Source organism: Balaenoptera acutorostrata, chromosome 1 (genome assembly GCF_949987535.1).
Source record: "Balaenoptera acutorostrata chromosome 1, mBalAcu1.1, whole genome shotgun sequence".
NCBI lineage: Eukaryota > Metazoa > Chordata > Mammalia > Artiodactyla > Balaenopteridae > Balaenoptera > Balaenoptera acutorostrata.
In genome coordinates, this window is record NC_080064.1 from 122895295 (window position 1) to 122913448 (window position 18154).

Consider the following 18154-nt stretch of genomic DNA (forward strand, 5'->3'; position numbering starts at 1 on the left):
GCAACCTCATTGTCATGTGGCTCTCCCCTGGCTCCCCTTCACTTGCGAACGCAGGGAAAGAGTGAGACCTTTTAGAGCCGCCAAGCCGGCAGGCTTCCAGCGGCAGTCTGGGAGTGAGCAGTCGGCAGAGCCACCAAGCCGGGCTGCAGGGCATTGGGCCTCGCGTTTCAGCTTCTGTTCAGTTCTCCTGTAATGGAAAATCGCTTCGCCCAAAGCCAGAGTGTTACAGTTCTTTCCAGCGCCCCTCCCCCCGCCCCACCACGCCCCTCGGCAACCTCCCGATCAGAGGGACAGCGCCCGCTGGAAAGTGGAAGGAGGGTAGTCGCCGCTTCTTACTATGTCCCGTGCTTCAGGCCCTGGGCCTGGGTGGTTACTCTTTTCCTTTGGAATGGGACTGGTATCGGGGTCAAGGTGTCCAAATAATTGTCAGTGTCAAGCCCAAGAAGTGATCTGCTCAGGGGTCCAGTTAACTGAATACCCCTCTGACATACCCCTGAACACCCGGAGGCTGTACCTGAATGATAACAGCATCCGTTTTTTGCCAGCGATGAATCTAGGACTCCTCAGTGACCTTGTTTACTTGGACTGTCAGAAGAACCTGATTCAGGAGGTGATGGATTATACCTTCGTCGGGGTCTTCAAACTCATCTACCTCGATCTCAGCTTCAACAATTTAACCTTGATCTCCCCATACAGTTTCTCCGTGCTCAGCAACCTGGTGCAGCTGAACATCTCCAGCAACCCTCATCTGTTATCGCTCAACAAGTACACCTTTGCCAACACCAGCTCTTTGAGGTACCTGGACCTCAGAAATACCGGCTTGCAGACCTTGGACCATGCCGCCTTCCATAACCTCATAACACTCCAGACCCTGTATCTGAGTGGAAACCCCTGGAAATGCAACTGCTCTTTCCTGGACTTCACCGTCTACTTAATAGTGTCCCCTCTGAACCATCCAGGTGAGGACTTGATTGGGTGTGGGGATGAGGATGTGATGGCATAGGAGGAATTGGTTCCAGAAAAAGTGAAGTCAAAAGATGGTCAGTGTGGGAGAGAAATCTGGGTAAAGTTGATTGAAAGCGTACTTATTGCCCTGCAGGATCCATCCTCGGGTTGACTGAAGAGGCAGTAAGGACCAGTAGAAAAAGTTCTAGAATAGCCATCCAAAGAGCTGAGTTCTGCTCCCACACTCAGCCCTTACTACTTGGCTGCCCTTGGGGAAGTCACAATTTCTCTGTGCCTCAGTTTCCTGATCCATAAAGTAGGGACAATATTACCAAACATACAGAGTTGTCATGTCAACAGGAAATGATATGTGTGGAAATGGTAAAGTACTGTTACTGCAAAGTGACAAAGTAATACAGGGACACTGTATTCCATTGGTAAACTACTTTAATCTGTTTAAGTCAGTGACTGACTTTTTTCAGCATCTAAAAGTAAATTCAGTCATTCATAGCCAGCGGAAAATCCAGTAGTATGATATACAGAAGGGAAAGTTCAATAGAGACAGAGGAGGGGCTCGTGAGCGACCTGGACATGAATGAGAAAGGGAGGAGAAGAGAAGGCTTTAGATATCTTCTTTGTCTTCAGATGCTAACCTCACAAGGAAGGAGAGCACGGCATGAATGGGTGGCGAATGGACCACCAGTGTCCACTGTGTCAAGCAGGGAGATTCCAGTCTCACAGACAGACTCTCAAGTCTTACCTGGTAGAGTTCCAAGCCAGTTGCTGCCACTCTATCCACTGTCCCCACCCCTCTGCCTTGGTCCCTGGGGCACTCCGGTGCCTCATCCCTTCTTCTTTTCCATGACTTTACTGTCCCATTCTCATCCTTCAATTCCCCCACTCCACCAATACCACTTTCACCCAGGGAAGTCAGAGCTTCGGAGAAATATGAAATAACCCCTCACAGAAAGCCTGGAGGCACTGATGTAATTAAACCCTATCAGAGCCATGTCTTCTCTGCCTTCCCTGGGTGTGTGTTTTTGAAAATATTTTCATGCACCAGCTTCACAAAAGTCCTGCTGAAGTTTTCACCCTGAAGTCCTGCCCATGTGGCAATATTCTAGAAAGATTCCTGACCAAAATGACAGACTTTAAGGAGCACTGGGGGAGAAGGAGCTGGGTGGTGAGAGCGAGTAAAAATGTGCCCTCTTGGCTTTCCAATGCACGTGTCTTGAACTGTCTTCCAGGCAGGGGCTGCACTGTGGTGAGGCAAGCAAGGCTCCCAGGATGCAGAATCGAAGGTGGCACCGAGACTGTCTCCTTAAATTTTGTGCCCGAGGCACCTGGCCCTGCTGCCAGGTACTTCAACCTGAGTTAGAATAAATCAAAAGGAACAAACTTTGTCAGACCATCTTAACAGTACTAATCATAAAAGAACACAGGAGCAGTTTCTTGGGGGGCTTGTCTTGCCTCTCCAGTGATCATGCCTTCCACTTTTCTCAGTGACTGGTGCTGTGCTGGTTTCTAGAAAGCTCTCTAAAAGAGGGTCAATATTAATCATTCTCATCATCAAATGTGATTCCCAAATGGGATTCTCCCTGTCAGTGTTCATGTAACTAGCCTGTGGACCAGCATCATCTTATCTTGCGCCCTCCCCACCGTTCATACACATTTTCCTTGAGCAGAAACCACCAATTTGCCAGGAGGACCCCCTACTTAGTTGAAAAGGATAAGTAGCTTGGCTTCTTCCCCAGTGCCTAAGCCTATCACTTCACCTCCCACCAAATCTCCCATAATCAGAATTTTGCTTATAAAGTTGTATCTCCTCAGAACTTTCAGGCTAACTACTTTGGACTCCCTGACTCAATTCAATCCAGGATTGAAAAGGATTATAAACCAGGTCTGTTTCACTGCATATTTTCAAAAACATCAGAGGCGGGTGTCTATCTATCTTGTCAAGCTCATAAGCTCCTCGTGAATGAAGAATCTGGCTTTTGAGGTAGACAAAGCTTTCATCCACTGGCCAGTGGGAGCTCCCCACCCTGACACACACACATACACACACAGCTGCTAATCTGCTCATCTCCCTCTGCTGTTTGGTGGCGTAGAGGAACCCTCCCAGTTCACTTCATACAGAAATATGGTCTCATTGCTCCAGCTCACTATTATTATCTCTTAAAAACAGCAGTGAGCCCCAGGCCAGACATAGAATAATTTAGCTTTGTACCGAGCTTTGCAGCTGCTGAAGTTTTTTCACACATGCTGTTTCAGTTTCTTTACTTGAGTGTCACACCAACCCTTAAATTTTGTGCTCTAGGACTGTGGAAGAGTCTAGGATGGGTATTTTTAACCCCTATCCTATGGTTGAGAAGATAGACTGATTCACCCAAAACCACACAGCTACTAAAAGGCAAGAAAATGGTTTGAACCTCCTGATTTCAAATTTAGGTCTTTTCCCATGTGGCTACTCTCTCTTAAATCCTCAAATTACATAACTATGATCCAATAAGTCACTTTAGTTATAAATATAAGTCATGTTATAAGCATATGCCCACAGCACCTAAATTTCAACTTTATTTCCTATCTGTCTACACTTGGAACTCACACTAGATCATTTTCATTGGATAACAAGCCCTAGTCATCATAAACTCATATAATATTGCCTGCACTTCCCTTGCAAACCTAGGTTTCACCCCAATCTACCCGAACTCTAAAAGAATGAACCTAACCTCAGTGTTTGCTCTCCTTTGCATGTTATTCAGTCTGGTTCTCTCTTCCCGTACACACACACACACACACACACACACACACACACACACACACAACCACAAACATACACATGAACACACATGCAAACACATACATACATGCACATATACAAACACAAAGTTGTATCTACACAAACATACCATACATACATATATACATAATTACATACACGCTCACCCACATATTACATATGCATGACACACATACACATATAAATGCACAGATACACATCAACACATGAACACACACACACACACATACACAAAAAGCTGAAAACACTCACACAATAAAATTCATTAGATGCTTCTCTTGCCCCTTAGCCAGACCTCAACATAATGGAAGATGTTTATTTCATGTGACTCTCATATGATGATTCATGTCTCTGTTAGGTGGAAATATCTTTGCTGTTTACAAACACTCTAGTTGAACTCTCAACCTTTAGCCCACCTATTATACCACATTTTCTATCAAAACGGTACTCTCTGGCATGTTCTAGAATGGGGTCTACACATCTCTTCCCCATGTGCCCAAATTTCAGGATACAGGAAGAATTTCTATGAAATAAGCTAAATAACCTGGTTATTTATAAAGGAGAATCCAACTTAAAGATGGGTTTCATTTTAGACCCAGGAAGATACTAAACCTCAGTATTGCGAGATTTTGCCTGCAGTGCAGTATTGAGGTCTGTATGACAGCAGAATTCCAGTATATAGACCCCTTGAAAAACAAGGTAGTGAAGTAAGGGACCTCCATGGTACCACTCAGCTCACGCATCCATCCATTTAAATATTTCTTGAGTGCCTATTATATGCCAAACAAGTGTTCATAAAGGTAGCTAGCCAAGAACCCTGGGGTTGTGTATTGAGACTCATCTGACTATGGGCCACCTGCACCTTATGTGTCCCACGGTCCAATTAGGTGCAGCAGAACTAACCTCACTGGACACAGCAAGACAAAAAAGGCAAGCATGTGCCTTTTGGGGTAGAACAAGTACTTGGGACAGCCTCAGCTGCAGGTGGTGAAGGACGGCCACCATACAGGCAGGAGAGCCCAGTGTGAAGAGCTCAGGTTCTGGAGTGTAACAGATGTGGATCATGACCCTAGCCCTGCCACTTAGTATCTGTAGGAGATCAGATAATTTACTTAACCTCTCCACACTTCAGTTTCCTCATCTTTCAGACAGGTCTAGTAATAGAACCAACCTGTCTAGGGCTGGTGTAAGGATGAAATGAAAACATTTATAAACTGCCATTAACATTAAGCCTGGCACACCATAAACATTCAATAAACAAATGGTTGGCAGATGTAGGAAAGACACAGGATACTAAGAGAGTAGCAAATATCAGTCAGGTGGTCCCTGGGACAAGCAGTGGACTTCAGGAAGGCTCAGCCTTATTGGTGGACAGTGTACCCTGTCCAGGAGACATGACCATACAGATGCACATGGGGATATAAATAGGAGATGGGAAGGTAGACAGCAGGTTCCAGGACTCTAATCCCTGAGAAAATGGGACAGAGGGAATCCGTGAGTTGAATATTGGATGAGTTATGAATACAGGAGTTCAGACCCTGGGGAATAAAACCAGAAGCCCAAATCAAGGCTTGGTCTCAGCCCAGGCCATGAGACTCAGGGCTGGGCCAGCAGCAGCAAGGTGGCTCTTCCTGAGTCACCTGAGTCTGGAACTGAAGTTCTACCTTAAACACAAACCCCATTTCCAGAAACAGGTGTGAACATGCAGACATCTTTCAAGGGATGAGGGCAAGGAGGTCAGTTCAGCTATGGGGCAGACATGGCCTTGGGAGAAAGAAGTCACCTACATGGTGTAATTTTGTGATCTGAAGAGTAATGAGCAGTATTTTTGCCCCAGTCTCTCCCCATCCACTGCCTACCATTGGGCTAAAATTAGCCATTAGAGATTCATCCTTCTGGGTCCCTAAAAGTGCCCCAATCTTGAAAAGGACTGTGAACAAATATGTAAGTTCCAGGGAAGAATAATACAGGTGCCCCTAAGCTTTTATCAACTTTCATATCAGAGGGAAGAGTGAGTTCTTGGGAAATACAATTAGCTAAGATTAATTCTGCAGCAGTGGGGGAACCTTGAAGGAAGCCAAGATCCAGGAAAGAAATGGAGAGGTGTTAAAACAAAAGACATGAGGGCAATAATATGTCCTTCCCCTATGTCACACCTTGGCTAAGTTCACCCCCCACAGAGGGGCTGTAGAGGAGGCTGAATGTTTTATTCACCTTATTTCATCACAAGGCTACAGCAGATAGGAACATCAAAACTTTCCCATATTGACAAGAGATTTGGCGCTATTATCAAGAGTCTTCCTCAGAGGAAACCCTCCAATGATATACTCACCAGATGCACTGAAAACTGCCCAGTCCTCAAAGAGTTCATGTATTCACTTTCCAAACACAAAAATCATAGCAGAAATGGAGGTGAGTTGAAATGTGCTGGTTGCCTGGATGCTCTGATCAATACAGAGTTAAAACAGGTTCACAGATTCCATTTCCTTTTGGGCTCAGGTCAGAAAATAGGAGAACTAGTTCCTGGCTGGAACTGTAATTTTCCAGTCATTAATGCTGTTTGAAGGTGAGAGTAGAAATTGAGCTCTTCCCAGGAGAGAGCTCCCCAGCAGGACAGGGTTGAATGCCTCTGAAGATGCTCTCAAAAACTCACTAGCTCTAAGCTCCTGGACAGAAAAAGCCTGGCTTCCTACATCCCCTCCACCCTCAAAGTCTGGTCCAGCACTGTCCAACAAAAGCTTCTGCAGCAGTAGAAATGGTCTAAACCTGTGCTGTCCAACACACTACCCACTAGCCACATGTGGCTATTGAGCTCTTGAAATTAGGCTAGTGGAACTGAGGAACTGAAGTTTTAATTTTACATCATTTCAATTCATTTAAATAGCCACATGTATGGCTAGTGGCCACCATATTGGTGGGCGAAGCCTTTAATATAGGAAGATATAGGAAGCTTAAGCGGGAACTTTAGAATCTAGCCACCTCCCAGGTAAGTGGCTATAGAGCCCAGCCCAGCGTGGAGATCTTCTGACACCCAAGTTCAATGTTTTCTCCCCTGCCATGATATTTCCTTACTATCAGGCACATCACAGTCTATTCAACTCTGAAACATTTATTGTATGTTTATTACGTGCCCAACACTGTATTTATGTTGCTGGGGTGCTTTATCACAGGGAAAGAAGTCATAATTCCTGTCTTTGATTAGGCAAATCTAGGGATACCAGAGAGAGAAAATGCAGTTGAAAGCCAGGAAGCCTCATCCCAGCCGTGCCACTGTGTGATTTGGGGCAAGTCATTTTTCCCTCTGAGTCTCATTTGTCTCTGAAACAAGGGAATAGGATTAGATACTCTATAAATCCCTTCTAGTTGGCAGCCTATGGACCTAAATAGAAAGATAAGATGCACTTAGATGAAGGAAGAGGAGAGCAGTGGTCAGCAGACAGGGTCCCAGGTGAGCAAGTGCACAATGAGTCCCTGTCGAGGTGCAGGTGTTCCTAGAGATGAGGGCTGTGGTCACACAATTAGGAAGTGCGACCTCTAGCTCCTGCACTCTCCCGCCTCCTGTCTTAAGCACCCTCTCCTGGCCTTGAACAATGCCTCCACCTCCCAGGGACTCAGTGCCCTGGACTTTCCTCCCAGGCCTGGCCTGCTCCACCAGCGGTTCTCAAACTCTAATGAGCACAGGAGCTCAGGCTCCATGTCCAGACGTGATGACTCAGTGAGATGTTGGGGCAGGTGCTCCTTAGGCTACATTTCGAGAAACCCTAGGAAAATGGTCTGGCTTCTAGCTCTATGGTGGCTGCTCCAACTGGTGAATAAATTGATTTGCACTAAGGTGTTAGTAGCTGATAATGTTTTGACATGTCTCCCTCAAGGGGCATTTGCAATGTGACAGGGAACAACCAGAAACAGTGAGAATTCAGAAAATCACAGGCTACTAGCGTAGATGTGGAGGTAGTCTCAGGACAGAGGGTCCGTCTGTGTCAGCCCTTAAATTATAGTCCTTAGGCAGTCCTGTTTAGTCCGATGGTGGGGCCCACAAGTCAAAAAGAGGAGTCCGGGCAGGAGTGCTGCCGAGGCAGGGGGACAAAGCCACTCAGGGACATCTGCAGGGAGCAGATGGGTTGGGTCATGTGCTGGTTCAAGTCCAAGTCATTTTGAGGGCATTTTGAACAGGGAACATCTCAGTTTCATTCTGAGGCTATTTCATCCTGTATTCAAGGCTGCTCTCATATGATAATGGCCCCATTTCAATCCACCAAGTACAAAATCATCTACAACTGCGCCAAAACTTAGATTTCCAGAATGAATTCAGGTCCTCACACCCTTCCACTATTAATGCTAACCCATCTCCTCCATCAGGGAAATTGCAATAAAGACCAGACACCAAAAAAGGGAACAGCTGGGCAGCAGTCATTGCCAAGGCTGTCAACTGCTCCGCTAGCACATCTCTCCCACCTTATCACAAACACGCTGGCCTTGTGGCTCCCTCCTGCTGAGAGCTAGAGGAGCAGCCTTATGAGGACAATGAGGGGGCTGAGAGGGGTGCAACTGGGTCAATGATCCCTAAATCATCCAGAAAATTCGAGAAGGGATGGGGATGACAAGGATGTGCAGTTTGGGAAGGACCTCTAACTCAGCCCTGTTGGAATCCGTGAGGGTGGGTGATCTAAAATTCCCTCAAGCTCAGAAATGCCAGACCTTTATGCATGGTCCCTCTGATCACCTAACACCACTCAGGCCCCTGGAAGGAGGCAGTGCAAGGTCCCCCAAAGCAGCCAACCTCAGTTTCTTCATCTCTAGAGATGAAGAATTCCCCAGGCTATAAGGAATCCAACAAAGCGTGGATGCAGCTAGAAAGAGAAACAGGGGTCCAGCCATCTAGGGCCTTTGTTTATGGTTTTTCTAGGGAACATGCAATGTATCCTGAGAAGTTTTGCCAGGCAGGCAAGATGGATACAGGGCTAGGAGGCTCGTATGGGCATTCAGACAAGAGAGGATGGCAGCCTATGGCAACAGTGTGGATGAAGAGGTACAGACAGGTCAGAAGGAACTGTTTAGAAGGTAGAAGCAACAGGACTTGGGACTGAACTAGACCCTCCCAGAGTTCCCTGTACTCCCTTTGTGACTCTTAGCACAATTAACAGATTTGTATTAATTTAACATTTGTCTTCCCTGATAGACAGGAAGGTCTGTAAGAGCAAGGAGCAGGTCTGAATCTTCAGAAAGATTCAGACACAGAGAAAATGCTCAAGAAATATTTGAGTGAATAAAAAATCAATGAGACATGGAAAATAAAGGAAAGGAAAAAAATCAAGTATTGGTTTGGACAACTATGGGGGCTCCACTGAGAGGAGGGGTAGTGAAGGGGTTAGGGGAGAAGCCAAGTCCTATCTTGAACGTGTTGAGTGGGAGGTCTTTGTGAGCCAGGAGGCATTTGGATATTCTGACCTGAAATTCAGAATACAGAATAAAATATATGTTTGGAAATCATCAGCTCACTGGTGATCATCAAAACCAAACAAAGGATGAGATCAGCCAGGGAAAGAGTTTAGAGTGAGAGGGTAACAGGGCAAGGACAGAAGCTTTGGGGAATGCCAACATATTGAAGCATCAAGTAAGAAGAGCAGAGAACTTAATAAAGTGAAGGGACCAGCAATGGAAATATGGTGCAGGGTGGTGTGGTCTTTCTAGACAGAGGGAAGAACAAGTGCAAAGGCCCTGGGGTGGAATGAGCTCAATGTAGCGGAAGGTGGGTATGGCTGAAGTGGAGTGAAGCCAAAGTAAGAAATGAGGTAAGAAATCAGAGGCCAGATCTTATAGGACCAACAGGCCATGGAGAGGGTTTTGACTTTATTCTAAATGTGACAGGAAGTCATGAAAGGGTTTTGAGTGGGAAGTGACACGATCTATGGTTTACAGCTGGCTCCCACTGCTAGATGGAGAGAGACTGTGGAAAGTGGGAACACAAGTTAAGAGGCTGTCACAGTTCAGGCGAAGGGAAGACTGTGGCTTGGCCCAAGGGAAGACTGTGGCTTGGCCCAGGGTAATGGTCCAGAAGATAAGAAGAAATAAGAATTGGGATATATTTTGAAGGTAAGACTAACAGGATTGTCTCATGGCTTAAATTATGGGATGTGAGAGAGGAAACAGGAAGGGCTCCCAAGTTTCTGCCTGGGTGACTGGTGAACAGTGCTGCCTTCCACCACAGAACTTTTCTAAATTGCCTATTATCCATGAGGATAATAACTGTCCACTCTCTGGATTTTTCTGAGAAGATGAGTTATTATTCAGCAGGTCCAGCTCTAGACCAAACTGAGAGCAAACTAGGGTTTGCCATTAGCTTCCAGGAACTGCCTGGTACAATCCCCCAGACCTGTCATGTAGCTGGCTTCCCTCCTCCAGCAAAATCTGCTCAAGAAAGGCAGTAGCAGGGGTTCCCCAGGGAAGGGCTTAAGTCATTGGCTTCTTTTTCAGAGGACTTTACACTTTAAGCCTTCTTTTATCAGTGGAATGAAAGGTTCTATCTCCTGCTGACAGAATTTTGGGCACTGACAAGCACATGAGAAGTATTATGAGGAAAAGGGGTCTTTCTACCTCTAAATCTTGCCCATATACAACCACTTATACAAAAAAACCAGTCCTGTAGACTAAAGGACCTTTAAAGCACAGGAATAATCAGGTTGAACTTGCTGGATTTCAAGGTTGTTCCTGTAATGTTCCAAGAGTCTATGAATCAGGTTTAACCTTTACCAAAATATGAACTCCTTATCCAAGGGAAAATATTGTATCAGATAAGAACTGTACTGCCCAAGCCCAAATCATCCAAAGCCAAGGATGCTTCAGACCAGGAGTCAGCACACACTTTCTATGAAAGGGCAAATAATAAACATTTTAAGCTTTGTGGGTCTTTGTTGCCACTATTCACTCTGTCATTTGTAACATGAAAGCAGCCATAGAATATACATGAATGAATGGGCATGGCTGTGTTCCAATAAAACTTTATTTACAAAAACAGGCTGCAGGATGGATTTGGCCCACAGGTTGTAATTTGCTGAAGCCTGGCTCATGCCATCAAGGGAAGACAGCTGGGTGATGAGGAAAAGGAGCTCTAGGGAGGCAAAGGTAGGAGCCAATGGAGGACTAGAAATGCTCAGAGGACCATGCATGAGGGTCTAAGAAGGGGGCCTTGCTGGCCAGTTGGCTTTGGTGGTGCTGGGTTGCTATACAGTCCAGTCTAGGTTTCCCTCTAGGGAGTCTTCTCCTCTGGGCCACCCATAGTATAGCAGAATATGATAGTGATCCCCTCAAATTCCATCAGAAACCAGTCCTAAACAGCAAGGCCAAAAACATGAGTTTAAGAACTGCTGTATGAGATTAAACCAATAATCCACCCATTCTCTATGCATTCAATAGACATTTATCAAACCTCTATTGTGTACCAGGCACTAGGGATACAAAGGTGAACAAATAGGGTCTCTGCTTTCAAACAGTAATTGGGAAATAATAATAACTACCTTTTGCCATCATGCTGGCAGCCCTTGCATCCTCAGCCCCTTCCCCAACTGCACTTACCCTCATTTCCTTCTCTGCGGTCTCAGAGGACACTTCAAGGCTTACCCCTCCATTTGAACAGAACAGTCATCTGTTCCTGCCTCCTCCAGGACTTCACACCCCTTAGCTCACTGAATCCTTCCCCAGACCCTCACGAGGTAAGCAGGGATTGGTATTGGCCTAGTGTAGAGTAGTCCAAGGTGGCAAGACGTTAGCTGACCCACCTATAGTCTTCTATCTCCCCAGGTTCCCTTTCCTCCAGCCGAGCATTATGTCAATGACATTGACCCTAAGGGGCATTAATAACAAACAATATTTAATTCACTCAACAAACATACTTTGAGCTCTAGTATGTGTTAAGCACTATTCTAGATGTTGAGGACACAACAGTGAAAACAAATCCATGTCTTCATGGAGTTCATAATCTAGTGGGTGGAGGCAGACAAATGAATAGGTAGTTGACAAATACATAATTTAGCTGGAGAAAAAAACACTGAACATCTAATGATGTTCAGGCAAGCTAGGGCCTAAGGAGGAAAAATGAGGGAATTAGACCTTTCTCTATGTTCCAGGTGGAAGTTTCATGACAAAGTGCTTAAGCTGATAGAAACTGGTATTTGCTCTCCAAGGAGCAGTTGCAGTGTAATTGAGAGAGGTCTCCAAATTCTATCCTCTCCTCACTTTACATGGCCACCACATGGAGGCTGGCCTCCTCCGCTCAGCCCAGACAGTTCCTAAGCAAGACTGCCCAGGGAGCTCAGAACAGCCTGCTCCTCCGGAGAGCTAAGCAGACCCCAGAACTGTGGTCACCTCTGCAGGCCAAGAAAAGGAGCAGTTCCTCTTAAAACCACCAGGTTCAAGCTGGCTTTTTGAAGGAAGGCTTTCTGGGCTCCTGCATTAACAGGTGTGGTTCTGGGCCCCAGAAGCTCTTGCTCCTCCATGCATTCGATTTTGGCGGACAGGTTTTCCACCTGTGAGCAACGTGCCGCATGTGGAACTAAATAAGGGGGTAGTTTATGTTTCCTTAGGAACTATTTGCAGGAAGAATTTAAACATTAATGATACCTGTAATTGTACCTGGGCGCTTTAACTGGGGCAAATGCCCTGCACCCATGAAGTAGAGCTGAGGAAGTGATAAGATGGGGCTTAGTCACATGTTTGTAATGTGATTGAAAGCCCTGGGATTGTGCAGCGCACAGAATACACAGCAGTACCTGGTAGCCTTTTCTCAGAGGCAAGGAGATCAAGAAAGTCAGAGACAGAATAATTGATGAACAATTTATTCATTCTGTAGCCTGGGAATAATTAAAACTACTTAGTGGGGTGCTCAAGAATAGAGTTTAATTTTGTGAAGCACCTTATATGGTGTCTAGCATATATCAGACATTCCAGGATGAGTAGATGGGTTTATAAACTCTAAAGTCATCATACTAGACTAGGAAAAGAATGCATGACTAACAAGCTAAAGAAGAGGAAATGAAATAATAAAATAGAAGGAACATAGTCAAGGGATAGGATCATTTAAAAAGTAGGACAAATGGAAAACAAATAGTTAATCCAAATATATCAGTCTAACATTAAACATTAATGGGCTGATTAAAATACAAAGTTTGCTAGATTGATGAAAAACAAAACCCAACTACACCCTGCTTACTAAATATCCCTTAAGTATAGAAACATAGAAAGATTAAAAGTAAAAGGATGGGAAAAGCTACACAATGCAAACACTAACCAAAAGAAATTTGGTACAGCCATACTAATGTCATCAAACAGAGTACGCTTTAAGGTACGAAGCATTACTACAGATAATAAGTGATATTGATCAATGAGAAAAGGGTAAATCTACCAAGAAGAGGTAACTTTATATGCATCTAATAACATAGCTTCAAAATATGTAAAGCAAAACTTGACAGAATTATACAGAGAAGTAGACAACTGCATAATCATAACTGGTGACTTTAACATACTTCCCCTGTAACTAATAGACAACTAACAATCTAATAGTAACTGAGACAATAGTTTTGAAAAGTCAATAAAGTCAATAAAAAGTCAAAGAATATAAAAAGTCGATAAAGATATAAATAAAAATCAATAAAGATACAGAAGATCTGTATAAAACCACACCCTAATCAACATACAATGTACTCAACAAAGACAGAATACATTTTTTTTTAAATTTACTTATTTTTGGCTGTGTTGGGTCTTCGTTTCATGCGAGGGCTTTCTCTAGTTGCGGCAAGTGGGGGCCGCTCTTCATCGCGGTGCGTGGGCCTTTCACTGTCGCGGCCTCTCTTGTTGCGGAGCACAGGCTCCAAACGCGCAGGCTCAGTACTTGTGGCTCACGGGTCTAGTTGCTCCGCGGCATGTGGGATCTTCCCAGACCAGGGCTCGAACCCGTGTCCCCTGCATTGGCAGGCAGATTCTCAACCACTGCGCCACCAGGGAAGCCCCCAGAATACAGTTTTTTTCAGTGCACATGCAAAAACTACTAAAATCGACTTTATGTCCAGCCATAAAGCAAATTCTCAATAAATCTCAAAGGACTGAAATCATAAAGAGTATGTCTCCGACCACAGTAGAATGAACTAGAACTCAATAATAAAAACATTACTAGAAAATCCCCAAATACTTAAAAATTGAGTAATTCATTCAGTGAATGATAGCTCTTATTATCAAGAGCAGTAATGATCAGACATGGATTATGTCGTCAAGAGCTAAAAGTGTCTCTAATAGAAGAGAAAAGATGTACCCCTTTTCTAGCAAATAACCACCAAGCAACATAGAATGTGATAGGTGCAGTAAGAATGATACTAGGAAATGCTATAGATGAGTTCGGAGTGGGAACAATCACATGACTGCCCTCTGACGTGGTTTGGGAAGGATTATTGGGGGTAGATGCATTTACACTAGACCTTGAAGGATAGGAAGGACTTGATCATGCAAAAATTAGAGGAAGAGATATTTGATGCAAAAAGAGCAGTGTAACAAAGCTAAGTACAGATAAGGGGGATATGTAATCAAGGAATAAAGACAGTTTAATTTGACTGGAACAAAGGGCGGGGTACTGGGAGAACTCAGAAGTAAGGTGGGAAAGGCAGGAGGGGGCAGATCCTGAGGGCTCTGAACACCAGGCCAGGTGATCTGGATGTTATTCTGAGCCCCACAGGGGAGTCAGAGGAGGGTTTTGATCCAGAGTGTGCCTGGCAAGAGCCTAGCTTGCAGAAGGGAAATCTGGCAGAAGTGTGTGAAATGGTCCGGAGCTGGGAAACTGGGAATGGGTGGAGACAGACCTGCTAAGAGTTGAGAGCTCACACCTTGGCGGTGACAGGCAATGAAGGGGGGAGAGTGAATGCAGCAGTAGAAAAACCCTCCCCACAGATCCAGCCACATCCCTCACTTAAAAGCAGCCTAACAATGCATTAAAATCACTGCCTAATTGCTCCTTTCAAGGTAATGCTCCAAAATGGAGAAATATGCGTTTAATGTTTAGTCTCATCTCTGCCACCCAAGCCCCAATTTAAAAGCCTAATCTTTTTAAAAATAGAATGAGATAAACTCCCATAGGCACACTCCAGACCCTCAAAATCCCACGTTCTCCTTTCTCAAATACATCTTTCTTCGTATATTCCCATGTGGTGTCTCTGGCAGCTTGGGCAGGTGACTTAAGCCCTCTCTTGCTAGAATTCCTGAAGATGGCAGGAGCCTCCCCTCCTCCTCCCCAGCCCCACTCTTGGGCCTCCTGGGCAAAGCCCCAGAAGTCCTGGAACCAGGCTGACTAGAGACAGGTCTTGAGGTGTAATTGTGTTCCTGTCCCTTTACAGCACCCTGAGATGGAGGCCCAAGGCCCCTTTCCCTCTCCCATGGGCTAGGGTTGCCCTGAGGGCCACTGTCCCACACTCAGTTCTAGAGAGGGGCTTCTTCCTCTCCTTTCCTCTGTAGTCTTTGCAACCAGTGGATGTGGCAGCCCCCAGGCTGGCTCCCTCCTCCTATGTCTACAGCCTCCTCCACCAGGGAGTCCTCACAGCATCACAGACTTCAGGCCATCCTCCTGAAAGTAACAAATGACTTCACTACAGGTGCACTGACCCAGAACCAGGGTGCAGGGAATAGTGTCCAGCTTGGAGAGGACTTAGCGCTCAGCCTGGACAGCTCTCTCCAGCCACCCAAAGCCAGCTGCCTCCTACCCAGTCACCTCACTTCTGTATTCCTTTACCTAATTCTCCTGCTTCTAGCTCCAGTCCAAACCTGATTTCCCTCACGTCCTTGGTCACCAAGGCTATCAGTGTCTTCACATAGTCTGGAGTTTCTACCCTGATCTAGGTGAAGCTTCTCCCCACACTTGCCTCTCTCTGTATCTCCCACTTCTGCAAAAAAAATCTCAGATAGCTCAGTCTGGGTTTTCTCTGTCTCCTGTCCCCTGCCTGGATCCTGCAGGTTATCCAAAACCTTCAAGTTAGGAAACCTTCCTGAGTCTCAGTTTCCTTATGTGTAAAACAAGGATGATAGTGTGTGTCAACGTTGCTGTAAGAATTCAACGAGATAGCATTTGTATATCACTTAGCATGTAGACAGAACTTGGTAAATATTAGCTGCTATTATGATTTGGATCATAGTTGTCTCAAGCCCTGGTCTCAACCCTGAATGTGAGCTCATTTACCTAATGCTCATTTATATTCACCTGGACACCGCTCACAGGCACCTCAGCATCAACACGGCAGAGTATATGGAGCTAGAAAAATGCAGGGCTGACGACAGAGCTCTGAGTCATCTGTGTATCTGTTGTGCACAGTGTATTGTGTGCACTATTGTGTACAATAGCTTGCTTTCTCACCTGCGTCAGTTAAATCCTCCTAACTACCCTGAGAATAGGTATCATCCTTTGTAAGATGAGGCAATGGTATTCAGAGACAGAGTCAGACATCCTGCTGAAGTTTACCAAATTAGTAAGTAACAGTGGGTTTGAACCCTAGTCTGTCTGGCTGCAGAGCCCACTTTGCCTTCTGTTATATACGGAAGTCCGCAGTGCTTGGTGCGGAGAGGTGCTCAGGGAAGGAGCCAGGCAGCTGAGTCAGTGGCTAAAAAGGACTGAAGGCTCATGTAGATCACATGATCATCCAGTGATACCAACATCATCACTGAGAAACAGAACTGCTTCCGGTATTGGCTGTCTCTTTTCCCTGAGCTCCCCCTTGATTTCTTCAGGTTGCGGGCAGGTGGGGCTGAGGGTGAGGCATAGAGAGCACACAGTAGGCATTTCCAGAGAATTTTGTCCCTCCTAAGTGGCGTGCGATGACATTAGGTGGCCTTAGTGATCCCTGGCTGGGCTCAGGAAAAGGAGAAGGGGAAAGGACAAGGTGGAGGGGGAAGGATGGGGTCAATAAGAGGAAGGGGAGACAGAGATGATGAACATTGGTGGATTTCTGTGGCGTGTCAACACTCCACGGCAATCTTGCTTAAGTTTCCAACCTCCCATCTCCTGCTGTGGTCTCTCATTCCTTGAGGAGCCTTAAAAAACAAAGCCCATTTTCAGGAGGTGAATCTGAACACAGCTAAGCCTTGGGCAAAAAGCAGCCCAGGAGCAGTCTCAAACCTTAATGTGCCCAGAGATCACCTGGGAATCTTGTTAAGATTCAGATTCTGATTCAGGAGGGCTTGGGGTGGTGCCTGAGATTCTGCATTTCTAATGGGGTCCATGTGATGCCAATATCGCTGGCCCGCAGACCACACTTTGAGTAGCGAGAGTCCAGACAGCCTCTCCAAGTCCCTGTTGGCCTCAGGACCCTGGGAGTTCTGCTGTTTCAGCACTCTGCCTGCTGTGTGTTTCCTCTTAGATGAACAAAATGCCACGTGCCTGGAGCCCACAGAACTGGCAGGGTGGCCCATCACGAAGGTGGGGAACCCGCTCCGGTACATGTGCGTCACGCACCTGGACCGCCAAGACTACATCTTCCTGCTGCTCATCGGCTTCTGCATCTTCTCTGCGGGCACCGTGGCCGCCTGGCTGACGGGCGTGTGCGCCGTGCTCTACCAGAATGCCCGCCGCAGGTCGAGCGAGGATGAGGCAGAGGACGAGCACGGGCAGAGGGTGGAAGTCAGCAGGAGGATTTTTCAAAGCAGGGTGGACTCTAGCCAGGACGGGTTTCCTCAGCTGATTTAGTTGCCAGGGGCTGCTGTCTGATGGACCTTTCCCAGGCTCCCTGCTTTCCGTCTTGCCCTCCCCTTCCCACTCCTCAGAGCTGTCTTAGAGATTGAAGCCTACTAGTAAAATAAATAAAACATTTGGTGGCCATTTCACAGGTTGGTCCTTTCCTGTTCAACCAACCCAGGGATAATTCCTTGATCTCAGAAGGATGGCATAGAACAAAGTCTAGAGAAGCTGTTGGAGGCATCTAAATGCTGTGGAAGGCCACCCCGAAAGCAGGCCAACTTGTGTTTGATGAGCACCTACTATGCTATGCCCCTAAACTAAGTGCTGGAGGGAGGGATGTGACAAATACAAGATTTGAGATCCGTCCTCAAAGAGCAACAATTTAGGGCAGTGGGGGTGGGGGGCAGTCAAGATTAAAATGATTCAAATGGAGAAAAATACAAGGCAAAATGACAAGGACTAACATGAATGGAATATGTCTATGGGCTATCTTCACACTTTACCTGCTAATTATCACAACAATCCTAGTTTACAGTGACACTATTTTACTCAAATGGTAAGCAGTACAGCCTCCCAAAGTCCACATTCTTTCCTTTAAACAAAGCTGCCTTTCAAAGAAATGTTTAGCAACATAACCAAAGGTTCGTCATGTCAGCCTTGGACAAAACGAAGGAGAGAGGCACACAGAGCCGGCCACCACTTACTGAGGC

The 18154-nt window shown here is 45.8% G+C and overlaps 1 protein-coding gene across 1 annotated transcript; it reads left to right on the forward strand.

The window, feature by feature from the left end:
* The first annotated feature begins 337 nt into the window (after positions 1–337).
* LRRC52 (leucine rich repeat containing 52) lies at positions 338–17453 on the forward strand. Its single transcript, XM_007191076.2, has 2 exons — positions 338–959; positions 17128–17453. The coding sequence occupies exons 1-2, from the start codon at positions 338–340 to the stop codon at positions 17451–17453; spliced, it is 948 nt and encodes a 315-aa protein (XP_007191138.1).
* The last annotated feature ends 701 nt before the right edge of the window (positions 17454–18154 follow it).

Coding starts and splice junctions, on each gene's coding strand:
- LRRC52 (XM_007191076.2), top strand. CDS start 338: ATGTCCCGTGCTTCAGGCCCTGGGCCTGGGTGGTTACTCTTTTCCTTT. Junction 960..17,127: donor GTCCCCTCTGAACCATCCAG/GTGAGGACTTGA, acceptor GTTTCCTCTTAG/ATGAACAAAATGCCACGTGC.